This window comes from Octodon degus, unplaced genomic scaffold (assembly GCF_000260255.1).
Source record: "Octodon degus isolate 3935 unplaced genomic scaffold, OctDeg1.0 scaffold00039, whole genome shotgun sequence".
NCBI lineage: Eukaryota > Metazoa > Chordata > Mammalia > Rodentia > Octodontidae > Octodon > Octodon degus.
Genome location: NW_004524615.1, coordinates 16,297,963 through 16,312,683, shown reverse-complemented (window position 1 = coordinate 16,312,683; position 14,721 = coordinate 16,297,963). Strand labels below are relative to the sequence as shown.

The following is a 14,721-nucleotide window of genomic DNA, read 5'->3' as shown; positions in this document are numbered from 1 at the left end:
CTCCATGCTCTTCTTGCCTTCATGGTTTGTGAAGAGAAGTCGGCCATAATTCTGATGGGTTTTCCTTTGAATGTGATCTGCTTCTTTTGTCTAGCAGCTTTCAGTATACTATTATTGAGCTGAGTTTCTGAGATCTTGAGTATTATATGTCTCGGTGTGTTTTTCATTGGGTTGAGGTTACTTGGTGTTCTGTATCCTTTGGTTACCTGAATGTCAGATTGTTTCCTCATATTTGGGAAGTTTTCTGCTATTACTTCTGCCCACAGTTTTTCCATGTCCTTTGGATTGACTCCTTTCTCATTCATACCTATTAGTCTCACATTGTTCATCTTTGCATCGTCTTGCAAGTGATGAATCTTTTCCTGCATCCTAGATGTTTTTAAGAGATCTTTTCTTACCTTTTTACTAGCTGCACCAGCATCTTCAAGATCTGAAACTCTTCACTTTCACTTAAATGGTTTGGCAAGCTTGTGATTGAGATTTTAAGTTCCTGTATATGTCTTTGACTCTGCTTCATGCGGTCTATTTCTTTCTTTTATTGCTCATTCAAGGAATCTGTTATTTTTCTAATCTCCTATATATTTTTTAATGAATGTCTTCTTTAGAAGCAGGTATTAATTCTTTTACTGCTGTGTTTTCTTCAGATTGGGTTTCTTCTCTGTTTCTATAGTTGATTCTTTACTTCAGATGCTATGAGTTCAGAGAATTCTTTTTTTTATTTTAGAAAAGAATTCTGCTCTGATTTCCTCCATAATTTTCTGCTTTTGCTTACTTACTAATTTACTATGGACACTATTAATTCATACATTTGAGCTGAGGTAATAGAAAAGAATTTTGCTCCGAGTTCCTCTATAACTTTCTACTGTTGCTTATTTACAATCGACGCTATTAATTCATATATTTTAGCTGAGCAAGTGTCCTCTGCTCTTGTTCTGTGTGGGCATTGGGTTTTTTCCATATGATTCTGCAGTTGATTCTTTACTGCAGATGCTATTAAATCAGGGATTTCTTTTTTCATTTCCAATTTGAGTTCCTCTATACCTTTCTGCAGTTGTTTCTTTATTTCAAAAGTTGTTTATTCACTGATTTCAGCTGTATGATTCCCAATTTGTTCTTTGTTAGTGTCCTCTGCACTTGTTATGTGTGGGCTTGGGGTCTGAGATTGCATTTTCCTTCTTCTTGTTGTCATTTTGTGTAGCACTGTCTTCTGACTTTTGTTGTAGAGGTTTGGTGCAGTTATAATCTTAGCACCTACTGAAATTCAGGTGCAGATCTACAAAGTTTGGATTTATCCAGCTGTGCCTGGCTTGGGTCTGGCTGCTGTGCTCCACTCGTTCCTGCTGCTGCTCTTGAAAGTGATCTTATTGTGCCCCTCTGGCAAGATATTCTGCTCCTGGACTAGCTGGGTGACTTTGTCCCCTACTCTCTTTGCAGGGATTGCAGCTGCAGGGTTTCACCTCAGGCCTGTATGCCAGGCCTGAGCTGAGTTTGGAGGGGACAAGGTGGAGTAGGCGGGAGAGGAAGCTCTCTCACCATGCCTGGGCTAGGGTTGGATCTGACGGTCCCCCGAATGCGGCAGAAATTCTCACTGGGCGGGCGGGGTGGTGGAATGTTGAGGAGTGGTGGCGTCACAAGGGGGTGGAAGAGGGTCTCACCCATGTTGCTCCTGGGCTGTGACTGGCGGGTCCCGCCGGCACAGGGTGGTCTGAAGCTCTCCCACACATTCACCAGGTCCTGGACTAGGATTGGATCTGGGGGTCCCCAGAACGTGGCAGAAATTCTTACTTGGTGGGTATGGTGGGTGGGTGGGGCCCTGTGGAGTAGTGGGAGGGTCCCAAGCGGGTGGAAGAGGGTTTCACTCATCCTGTGCCTCGGCTCTTGAAACTTTAATGTATATTTTAAAAGATCTAGGAACTTCTTGTCTACAGATGTATTCTATTTTCTTGAAATTAGTAAGAAATAAGAGAAAAAATATTAATTTTTATAGCTGCATTTCCACATTAGGCAACAAATCACTGAAGATTGAAAAGCTAACAGACAAGAAAGGATACATGTAAAGGGAGAAGCAAAACACAAACAAAACAAAACACCTCCAAAACACTGATATGATTGATACTTGGAACATAGAAGGTACAGAAACAAAACATGTAATTATTATCCATAAACTAGAGTAAAACCACACGTTTATGTCTGTCTAATTACATACTTCTGATTCCTTAATTATACATTTACATAAAGTCTCAATGTCTTCACTGACCCTGAATGATTCTCCATTAAAATGGAATTTGCACATTTGCTTCACTCCTTTATAGATTATTGCTCTTTTCTAATTTTTTTATTTTTGCTCTTTTCTAAAGAATAATCTGAATAATGTATTTCAAGAAGTACAAATTTGAAGGTATACAAATGGTAAAAGAATGGGGAATTAGCCATATGTTGAGGTTTGCTGGGCTTATAAACTTGAAAAGATGGCTGATAGTGACCTTTTTCCAAAATTGTGTGTCTACATTAATATATGTACAGATCTTTATAATCTCTTTTCTCAATGTGATTTCATAGTATAAATCTTTCTTTCTTTCTTTCTTTCTTTCTTTCTTTCTTTCTTTCTTTCTTTCTTTCTTTCTTTCTTTCTTGCAGTACTGGGGATTGATCTCAGGACCCTATGCTTGCCAGGCAAGCACTTATTCTACTGAGTTATCTCCCTGGCCCACATAGTATAAATTTCTGAGAAAATTAAAGTTTTCATAGAATATATCAACATTACCTAGCTTGGTCACCTACATTATTAATCAGATTTATTATCTAAGTACCTTTTCCTGTTTCTGTTCTTGACATCAACTGTCGAAGGACAGTATCACTTCTGAGAATATATTTTAAAAATGTCTTTTAAAAAAGTTGAGTAATATCTAACTGGTATTATCAGTAATATCACTCAAACTTTGAACATCACTACTAGTTTATATAGCCTTCTAATATAACTCACATATTCGAATTTACTGAAAGGTACATTAAAAGTTGAGCCTTTATAATTCTTAGTAAAATAATAAGGCACTCAATGTCTACATATTCCTTTAGGGGATATATGGCTATCTCATAACATCTGCTTATTTTCTTAGTAAACGAATTTTCAGCTTTACACTGGGTACCATGGGCACATCCCTCTAATCAGTTACTCTGGAGACTGAAGCAGAATTCCAAGTTCAAGGTCCACCTGGGCAACTTAGTGAGACTGTCTAACAAAATAAAACATCAATTAAGAAGAATTAAACTTAAGCCTTCTGTGGCTTCAATCCCAAGTGTCATGGGGTGGGGGGTGAGGTATAAAAATGAAATTTCAACTATAAGTAAGGCTTGTGATCACAGTTTATAACCTCCCTTGTCATCAAGTATGAGATGACTGTCTGCATTCTCATCCATGAGGAAAGACAGACTGACTGTGTACAACTTAGGTCTTGTTCTCTCCTGTCTGCGGTAATACAGAGATCACATCAGAGCTGTCACGAGGTGGGCCAGTGATCTCAGACCACCAGACAGAAGGCAGTGCATGAGGATGCCTGAAAAACTTGACTGACAGTGACTCAACCACTCATACCACGGAGGGCTGTTAGCAGCTATGGAGAGTTTACACTTGGAGTGTGAGATGGCAGAGACTTCATCTTGGAAGGTACGGTGTTTTCTATTTTTTTTTTTAATCTACAGAGTAAAATCTATGTTCTCCCTTCCCTCCCCTTTGCCTGTTTAAATAATATTAGTTATACTGTAAGCTTTACCTAAGCAGGCTCAAGTATCAGCTTGTCCAAAGCATATCCTTCACAACACAGTGAAGACACCTGCCTGGGTTTACTCAGGCTGCTGAAACAAAATACCAGATTCAGTGGCTTAAACAAAAGACCACAAACAAACCCTATTTTCATGTGCTTAGGAAGTTGGCAAATCTATGATTATATTTCTATTTGATTTGGTTTCACATGACAGCTCTCTTCTTGGTCTGCAGCCTTCAAGTCCCTCTGTTTACATGACCTCTTTATGTGTTTGGGAAAGGGTATCTCTCTCTTTTTATGAGGCCATGAGGACACCAAGCCAAAAGAACCATGATCCTTGTTTTTTTTTTGTGTGTTTGTGTTTTTGGCACTGGGGATTGAATAGTGAAGATAGTGTCTCTCTAGCTCACTATGTTGCTCAGGCTGGGCTTGAATTTGTGATCTTCTGTCTCAGCTTCCGAAGTGCTAGAATTATCGGTGTGTACCCTGGCCAAATAAAACACCCCACTTATGACCTTATTTAACTTTATCTCCTAGAGGAGGCCCTACCTCTACATATAGAGAGCTAGGGCATGAAGTTAATTGAAGAATAATTCATCTGGTGAAATACGAATGTCATGTGGCATATAATTCAGTCCACAGTAATACCTCAATACTATTAATGTCTTGGGCACAGCTCTTTCATTCATTCATTCATTCATTCATTCATTCGGCAAAGGATGTCGCTACGCAGCTTGGGCTCATAGTGATCCTCCTGTCTCAGCCTCTCCAGCACTGGGATTACAGGTGTGCACCACCATACCTGATTTTAGGGCCAGTGTAGTACCCAGGGTTCCGGGGCCAGCAAGGCATGTGGTACCAGGGATCAAACCCAGGTCCTTGAGCTTGCCAGACAGGTGCTTAGACAACCGTGCTATCTCCCCAGCCCTTATTTTATTTTCTATGCTAAAAAAAGATCACCCATTAAGCAGCTGGATAATAAACAGAACTAAGAACACAAATACTTGACTATATTTAAAATAGAAATGAAAAGGTACATTTCACAGTAAAAATATCTTACAGCTAGTAACTGTGCCATCTTCTGTGCTTCTCTTGTCAAGGGGTCAACAATAGCAATGACATCAAAGACCACATCATTCTCTTGAGGCTTTATCTTTATAATGCTAGAAAAATAGAACACAAGCATTATGACAGGTTAGGTTTATACAAACATTTTATTAGTTGCAATCTTCAGAACTTCATATAGTCTCACAAACTGTTCTTTGTCATGAGATTAAAAATCCTTGTTACTTGATATAACAAAATGCAAATTTGAAAGTCCATATTCAATGGGCTATAAAACTGCAAAGAACTAAAAAAAAAATGTATAAGGGTGTGGTTAAAAATCTTTCAAAGAATAGTATGTATTAAATTTTAAGCCCTCAAAATCTACACGGGCAATATAAGATAAAAATATAAAGCTGTTGGAAGTAGTGGTGCATGCCTCAAATCCTAGCATTTGGGAAGCTGAGGCAGGAGGACGGCTATGAGTTCGAGGCCAACTGGGGCTACCTAGTGATTTCATAGCTGGCCTGATCTGCATAGTGAAACCCTGCCTGAAAAACAAAACAAAACGAAATAAAACAACAAAAACACAGCCAAGATGCTTATGAGTTAGTTGAACACATTCGCACAGATTTGAGAATAATAAAATTAACTATTCAGTATTTTTTATTATGTTTGTTTCATAAAATCAACTTATTAGAAAAGGGAAATAAAAAGTATACTTAAGGTTTTATTAACCACTTAACAACTTACTGTGAGTGTAAATCGGAGTACTTGTTTACATACTAAGATACTTAGGCAGGCATCAACCAGTGGATTCCTATATTGAACAAACCTGATAAAATTATTTTTATACTTCCTGTTATCTTATAGAAATGCAACTTTTGGTCATCTTGCATTAAATAATTGGCTGGTAAGTGATTTATTTTTATGGTAGTGGAGATTTGGCCAAGGCCTCACACAATGAATTACATCCCTGGCACTTTAAGAATTATTTTTTAGGGGCTGGTGAGATGGCTCAGTAGTCTAAAGCACCTACTTAGAACAAGCTTAGCAAAGCACAGAGACCGCGGTTCAATCCCCCAGCACCACATGCCAGCCAGCCCCACCCCCTGGTGGGCTGAGCTGGCCACACACACACACACACACACACACACAAATAAATAAATAAATAAATAAAACTTAAAAAAAATTAAAAAAAAAAAAGAATTATTTTTTACCCTGAAGTAAGATCTTGCTAAGTCACTGAATGCTTAGATGGGACTCAAGCTTGTGCTCTTCCTGCCTTAGCCTCCCACAGTACTATACTACAGATAGGTACCTCTATGTCTGGCTTATCCCAGTTTATTTCCATCCCAGACTTCCTCTCCTCACCTCCTTCCCTTGGTGCTTTCCACTTGTCACTGGTACAAGTTCTAAACTAAAAGATGGGCTAATCTTTAAAAGGGAATGGGAAAATGTTATAAGAAAAGCTCAGTAGGAAATACTCATATACTGAATTATTTTCTTGAGATATAGGTGTTATGGTTTGTATCTAGTTGTTACCCCAAAGCCTCATGCAGCAGGGACTTCTAAGGTTTGAGATAACTCATGAGCAAGTCTGGGATGATGGGTGTAAGTGCTGCTGGAATGATTATGGGTGTGAGTACTATACCCAGCCTGGGGCATTTAGCCTGAATGCAATTTAAAAGAGACAGACTTCCTCTCTGTTGCCATTTTTGCTGTTATTACCCCTTTTGCTCTTGCTGTTTTGCTGTCTTCTACCACCATGATTTGTTGTCCTTTGCCATGTGTCAGTCTGCCTTGGAGCCAGCCAAGTGTGGACTGAAACCTCCAGTAACTGTGAGCTAAATACCTTTCCTTCCTTCATTTTGGGTGGTGGGTATTTGTCAGCAACGAGTGAAGTAACTGAGATAGGACAAATGAACTGTATATTTTATATATTCTAGAAGTGAAAACTTACAAAATGGAGAGCTACACATTTAATTTACAGGAATATTAGTTTTTTTTGGTACAACTTTTTGCAATGTGAAGAATTTGTTCAGCAATTAAATAAAGCTAATAAAACCATTTCAACTGAAAGAAATTTTCTTTTACATGTAGCTCATATGATTTAATGATGTTAAATATAACAATAGCAGAGTCAGATAATGGATGGTAGATAATTGTTAGTAGAAAAAAGTTATAAACTCCGTAGAATATTAATATGAATCACTACAATTGTTGCTTTAGTTATCCTGCACAAATTTTACAAATTACAGTCTGTGACCCTTAATCATGATATGTGAACTTGAATTAATTAAAAAACACATAGAGGATTAGTAAAGCACAGTTCTGGATGTGTCTGTGGATGATGAAATGGAGGCATACAAACTGAGAGAGGAGTCCCAGCCTAGGGTGGCACCAACCAATAGGTTTATATCCTGGATAGAACACAAAGGAAAGGAAGAGCCCCTGTTTTGAGGAGCTCCTGTGTTCCTCAATGGGTCCATACTCTGCCACAGTCTCTTGGGGCATCTGTCTTCATGTCTTCAATTTCTTCAGTCTTCCAATGCTGAGGAACCAGCAACCCTCCAGTGAGCTAAGTCTGATCTTGGACTGGTGTTGCAACCTTCATCTCTTAGTTCTGTGGCTTCCATCTTCTTTGTTGAAAAGCTGCTGGATTTTTCCAACTCTGATTAAACAGATAGTCACTGTAGATTTTCCCATCTTTACCTAACAAATCTCCTTGTCCAATTATATATTTTTTCTATTGATTCTGTTCCTCTAGATACCGTAACACATGCTTACTAATAGCCATCATTCAAAATCCTGTTAAGTTTCTCACCCAATCAGTACTAACTGTGTGAGGCTATATAAGTCAGAATTCCATAGCCCTCATCATCTGATTTTATTAGTGCTTGTAGAGATTGAAAATAACGTTCTGAGTAGAATTCTGAGCCTACTTATAGGTATTACTTTGACTACCTTCAGAATGGAAGTAGAACATATTTTTCATTCAACATTAACAAGATGCTAACTCTACCTCCACTTTGTATTTCAGGTCATAAATTTATACTCACTTGCTAAGAAATTATTGATATATTTCATGACATTAGCCCGAAGGGATAATGTCAAGTATAATGACAGCCAATAATTATTAAAGCTTAGGTTAGGGAAACAGAAACAGTAAAGAACTGCTTGAAGTATGGAAAAGTTATCAACTCTTTTAGATACTCTAAATGTATTTCAAATAGGCCACAACAGTGGAAAACTCGTTTTTATGAAGGATCCTGGGAGAAATTCCATTGTCCTCTTTATTCTAAAAATAGTAACATTCTGCCTGAATATTAAGTTTGTTGTCATTTCATGAACTCTGGAATTCTGCAAGCTGGTAAACTTAGCGCCAAGTTCATGGTAAGCTCATGGCAGACAGGAAGGTCATTACTGCAGCAGCGTGCAAAGCTTCCTTCAAGATGGTTTGCACTGTATACTCTTACACAACTTGCATTTGTCACGGAGTTCCAATGATGATGGGATGACAGATTAAGACTGCTTTTCACTTTTGGCAAAAATGTTTGAAAAGCACAAAATTTACACATTATTCTCAAGGGAAGAAAATATGGTAGCATAGAGATTCAGATATCCTTCAGAATAGAGAAAAAAGACAATTGTGCTTTTCCTTTTATTCTCAAACAAAGAACCTGTAATTCCATTTAAAATTTTACTATTCATGAAAAGAAATAGAAACAATACTGAGCTTTAGACTGGGCATAGTGGTGTGCACTTGTAATCCCAGCTCTTGAGAGGCTGTAAACAGGCGGATCACTATGAGTCCAATCTAGTAGTGAGACCCTGAACACCCTGCAGACCTTTCCCTAAAATACAAAAAAGTTATAATAATAATAAATTGAACTTAGCATGCATTGACAGAAAAAAATTGAATGGAAACCATTATATCATTACCTGTGGTTCTCTTTGAGAAATGTGACATTATACCGAGATGTACGCTTAGGCCAAGAGGAAATAAGGGCATCAGCTTTCATAACAATGTCACTCATGCTAGATAAACAAGATAAAACAATACATGAGATTTTCAGAAAGAAAAGTTTCATACTATAATTAATGCTGAAGGAGAGATCTGTGTATGTGTATATAGCTAAAAGCTCTTATGAAACAGTATAAAGAAAACCTACAGCAGTGATGGCAAACCTTTTAAAAGTGAGTGCCCAAACTGCAACCCAAAGCCCAATTATTTATCACAGTGCCAACAGGACAATTAAACCTGAAGTGCCAATATTTGTCTCTTAGGACAATACTGGGTCAGTCTGGCTCTCGTGTTGGTAAAGAGGGCTCTGCATGCCCTCTGGGGCCACAGGTTTGTGCTACAGGTTGGCCACCACTGAACTGAAGTATAATAGCATTTCTCTAAAAATGTCAAGGTATTCAACACAATAAACACTGATCATAGGTATTCATACTGTGTAGCAAAAGTATCAATACAAATGAGAATCACACACACAACCTTCATAAAAATGATTCCTGTCAGGTAGAGGGATTGGGGCTGCATAGGTAAGGAACTAAGAGAAAGAGTAAGACACATCTACAGCGACAAGTTAACGGACTTCTACTGTTTGCTTCATAGTATCTGCAGGTATCAACTATGCACCAGTTTACATAGTGGAAACATTAAATCTTAAAAACAAATATCACACACAAAATTTCAAATCCCAAAATGAATTACACTCATGATTTACTTACTGTTCTGAGTTAATTTTTATATTTTCAACAATGCCTTTAATTTTCTCTGCTAAATTGCTTAATGTTATCTTTTCCAGCAAGTAAAAATCTTCTACATAGAAATCTTCATTTAAAGGTCCTAAAAACTTAAAATGCAAATATATTATTTTACATATCATCTAAAATATAGCAGTTTAATAAAACTATTTTCTCATCAAATAGATACACGTTATCAAAGCAAAAAAATGATTAGAGATGACAGAGATTAATCCCACCATTTACTAAATTCATCAGAAAACAAAAAAATATTTTCTCATTCTGATATTACAAATATCACTTACATAAACATCAAAATCAAAATGATAAAATAAGAAAGTAGGAAATTATTTCTCTTATAAAGTTTTACTTTAAAATCATGCTTCCCAGGCTGGGGAGATAGCTGAGTAGAATAAGTGCTTGTCTGGCAGCATAGGGTCCTGAGTTCAATCCCCAGTACCACAAAAAAAGAAAAAAAATCGTGCTTCCAGATATTTATGAAAGTATGTATAGCATATAAATCTTTTAAATTCAATTTTCTATGTTCAGCTGTAAATTGCAGTTTAAAAATATATAAATCATAAAGTAGCAGAGAAAAACTGTAGTTGAAACATTAAATCTTTTTTTTTTTTTTTGCTGAACCGGGGATAGAACTCAGGCCCTTGTGCATGCCAGGGAAGTGCTTATTCCACTGAGCCATCTCCCCGGCCCCTGAAACATTAAATCTTAAAGAGACACCATGCACAAAATCCCAAATTGCTACCTTGATGTAAGACCTGATCTAGAAAGGTAAGACCCAACAAGTTTTATATTGAACTCATTGTATCTAATGATCTAGAATTTTTAAAAAAAATTTAAGCTATTTTATTATAGATCTTTATGATGCAAAACATATAGAGAGTTTATGTGCTTATCCCTGTGAGATATGTGTTTCCTAGTGGTTAACTGCTGTAGAAGATACAGACTTGATATCCTATTTACAAACACCATTAGAACAAATCCCTCTATTCATTAAGAGAATGTAACTATATATCTATAAACTATATATCTATGTAACTATATATCTATCCTAATCATGTTGAATACACAGATACAAAATGGATATTCATCTGTATCCCCTTTTTTTGTTAAGTTCCATTGTTAGAATATTATAGGTGTGTTAACTCAGCAAAATATTCTAAAAGAGTCCAGTAGTCCATAATAGTATTGGGTCTTTCACTTCACTGGCAATGTCAGGAATTGATTTTTTTCCCATAATTTTATTGGTAAACAAATAGCAATGAGACAGTTTCAAATCAAATTGGTAGAACAGTTTCAATAATTAACACATTGCATACATTCTTCCTAGTGGTTAACTGCTGTAGAAGATGTGGGCTTGATATCCTATTTGCAAACACCATTAGAACAAATCCCTCTGTTCACTAAGAGAATATAACTATATATCTATCCTAACCGCTTTGAATACACAGATACAAAATGGACATTCATCTGTGTATGTTTTTTTTTTTTGGTTAAGTTCTGTTATTTGAATATTATAGGTGTGTAAACCCAGAAAAATATTCTAAAAGAGTCCAGTAGCCCATAATAGTATTGGGTCTTCTGCTTGACTGGCGATGTCAGAAATTGTTGACCTGAGTCCCCTACAGCTCAACATAACACCATGGCTTTACTTCTTATATCTCGTTTTTATATTTTTCTGCTGGATGGTTAAGACCAAGGTAAAGCAGGACTTATCCAACAAGAGTTGTACCTTTTGGGTCTGATAAGGTCAGTGAAATCCCCTCAGGATTTATCCTGAGATCCTGTACCTCAGATTGTAGAACCTTTGTCAGTGTCAGCCATGTGGATGAGTCACGGCCATTGCTTGGCCACTGTGCTCTTTGTGAAAGCCTGAGAGAATGTTTTCTTTCTCCATGTGACTCTCCTTAGGCACACTCTACATCATCGATAACTTTCTTCTTTGCCCCCATAATCTCCTTAATCAGAAAATTGGGACACTACCGAGTTACATGACGTTACAGTACAAGTTCTCATATGTCCTGAGTCTTAATTGACCTTGGAAGGCTAGGGCCAAAATGTTGGCTTTCCTTGCAGCACTCCTTTTTCCCTAATTTTGGTCTGCAAACTTAGGTTGTTAACCCTCCAGAAGAGAAGCTTATTATGTTGAGCTGTGGGGGACTCAGGTCAATAATTTCTGACATTGCCAGTTAAACAGAAGACCCAATGCTATTATGGGCTACTGGACTCTTTTAGAATATTTTGCTGAGTTTACACACCTATAATATTCAATAACAGAACTTAGAAAAAATGGGGTATACCGATGAATGTCCATTTTCTATCTGTGTATTCAAAATGGTTGGGATAGATATATAGTTGCATTCTGTTAATGAATAGAATGATTTGTTCTAATGGTGTTTGTAAATAGGATCTCAAGTCCGCATCTTGTACAGCAATTAACCACTAAGAAGAATATATGCAGTGTATTATTTGTTGAAACTGTACTTCCGATTTGATTTGAAACTGTCTCATTGCTATCTGTTTATCAATAAAACTTTGAAAAAAAATAAAAAAAATAAATTTCTTACAACTAAAAAAAATAACATGATATAATTTTTTTTGCCTTTACATAGAAGACATTTGTAAAATGAATTTATTTTGGTTGATAAAAGAAAAATTTTAAATTTTATTAAAGTATTTCAATTTACTTTTCTCACTACAATTGAAAAGCAGGAATCCTAAATTTGACACATTCCAATGAATTGTCAAATCACATACATGTAGTAAGTGGTTGAAGACTGAGCCTTACTTATTTAGGCAAAAATGTAAACTCTTTATTTGTTTATCATACTGCCTAAAAGTTTATTATTAGTATTCCATTCAGCATTTAGAAATGCAACTAGGCTTCACAAGTACCCAATAATATTTATAAACTATAAGTCAGATAAAGATGGTTTAATCTCTCTAATCATTGAATTTCCTTGTCTGTTGTGAGAATGAAAGGAGGATATTGGATATTATAGTTTATATCTAGATGTCCCCTACTAATGGTTGACTGACTGTTGTCAACTTGAGAAATTTAGAAACTTACTTAAGCTACCTGTACAATTTTATACCCTATGATGTAGAGGACTCAGGCCAGGGCTGCTGTCTACTGGACAGTAGGAAGGGGAATTGAGGAAGGATGGATTTGCTCCAGCCTTCAACTTGAATGTTATGTCCTGGCTTCTAGGAATTAGACTCTTCAGCTTCCATCTCAGATCCTTCAGCCTTCTTGCATAGATTCATGAGTCTTCTGTTGCAGTAGTCCTCCTGATAGGGACTTGCATGGGACACTGCAGTGAGTTCCAGATATTAGACAGAAACTTTCATTCCCCAGTTTTCAGGCACCCCCTGCAGCTTCCTCACCCAATTTTGTGGCTGACCATTGTAAGCCAATCTTATAAATTCTTATACATTTGTGCATCTTGTGTTATGTATGTTTTTCTAGTAAAACATTGACTGATACACCCTCCCCAAACTTCATGTGATCATAGGTGGAGATTTGGCGAGGTGATTGGAGTTTTAATAACCAGTGGATTAGTCCACTGTTGAATTTATAGGTGTTAAGAGATGAGATCTAGTGGAAGAAGTGGGTCATTGGAAGCATCACCCAGAACCATCACCTGGGACCATTTTAACTCCTTTCTGCATCCTGTCTGCCAAATCATGAGGAACTGTCACATGCCACACTCTGCTGCATTGGAGCTACCTGTCTATGGAATGAAAATTCTACAAGCTGGGAGCCAAAAGAAACCTTTCTCCTTTATTGTGTGAGTGTCTTATATTGTGTCTCAGCAATAGAAAACAGGTTGAAGACATTTAATATAATCATTTCTGTAAATTGTGAAATATAAAAATATATATAGACTATAATCTCATTCTTTTGGTTTGTGACATTTTAACTCTTGGTAATCTAAATCCTATGAAAAGGAACACAATTTATGATTATAATCCATTAACCATTGGCACACTGTTACCATTATTAACTGCTCTTGCTTTTGTTGTTTTTATTGTTCTTTTATGGAGTGGTCGAAGGATAGAACCCAAGGCTTCTTGATGAGCTATATTTCCAGCTTTATTTATTTTTTCTTAATTTCAGAACAGGCTCTTCCTAATTGTTCCAGGTTGGCCTCAATCTTGTAATATTCTTGCCTTAAAATCCCAACTAGCAGGGATTGTATGTTTGTGTTACCACACCAAGCTTCTTGTATGTGTTTGTAGTGCTAGGGATCAAATCCAGGTTCAAGTGCATGTTAGGTACATTTCTTAGGGGTACACAACCCTTAACTACTCATTTTTATACCAGTCACAAAATATGTATTATTACATTTAATCTGTTTAATTCTGCCTGAGGTTTTATTATTGTGATTATTATTTCTATTTAAACATAAGCAAATCAAGATACTGAAACATATGGAGAGATGAAGAACTGCATTTGAATTCGAGCTTCATGAAAACTGTTTGATGCAAAGCAGTTAATTAACTTTTTCTCTCAGCTTCAAAATAGATTTATTGCAACAAGGTTTATAGAGATTTTAGAAAATTTGGAAATAAAGATAACTAGTGCTTTTAGGAACTATACAGAATACACATTAAGGAATAGTAGTAGCAGTCAATTGGATAAATCTTACCTTGCCTAGTTTTCTCCATCTCTGCACAGAGTCTAAAGAAGAGCTTTCCAACAAACCTTCATGCAATGGCTTAAATATTCTACATCTGCACTGACTGCTATGGTAGTCATTAGTCACATATAGCTGTTAAATACAATGTATGAAGCCAGTAACACTGACAACATTTATATACTATTTAGTTGTTTTTGTTTTATTTTAAAAAGAAAAAGGATAAATAAACAATGAAACAAGTTAGTAGGACAGTTACAGTAGTTAATACATTAGTTGTAACAATAGTTAATACATTTCAAATTTCAAAACAGGTTAAGACAGTAACAATAGTTGACACATTATGTATGGTTGTCTTCATATTAGTTAATCAGAGTACAAGACATAGGTGTAATATCTTGTCTAAACTATATTTGCACAAAGCATTCTTTTCAAGGAACTAAGAGAAGCTAGTTGTAAAACTATCTTGACTATCTTGTATAAACATGTATTTTTTCTTTTTC

General features: G+C 36.4%; 1 protein-coding gene across 1 annotated transcript in view; it reads right to left on the bottom strand.

Moving 5' to 3' along the window:
* Uggt2 (UDP-glucose glycoprotein glucosyltransferase 2) overlaps nt 1-14,721 on the bottom strand; it is a gene marked incomplete at both ends in the record, with an annotated part of 229,519 nt that overhangs the window by 41,333 nt on the left and 173,465 nt on the right. The window contains 3 exons of the mRNA XM_023715197.1: nt 4,799-4,924; nt 8,751-8,846; nt 9,546-9,670. Coding sequence (XP_023570965.1) covers nt 4,799-4,924; nt 8,751-8,846; nt 9,546-9,670 — 347 coding nt within the window. The remainder of the gene's footprint in view (nt 1-4,798; nt 4,925-8,750; nt 8,847-9,545; nt 9,671-14,721) is intronic.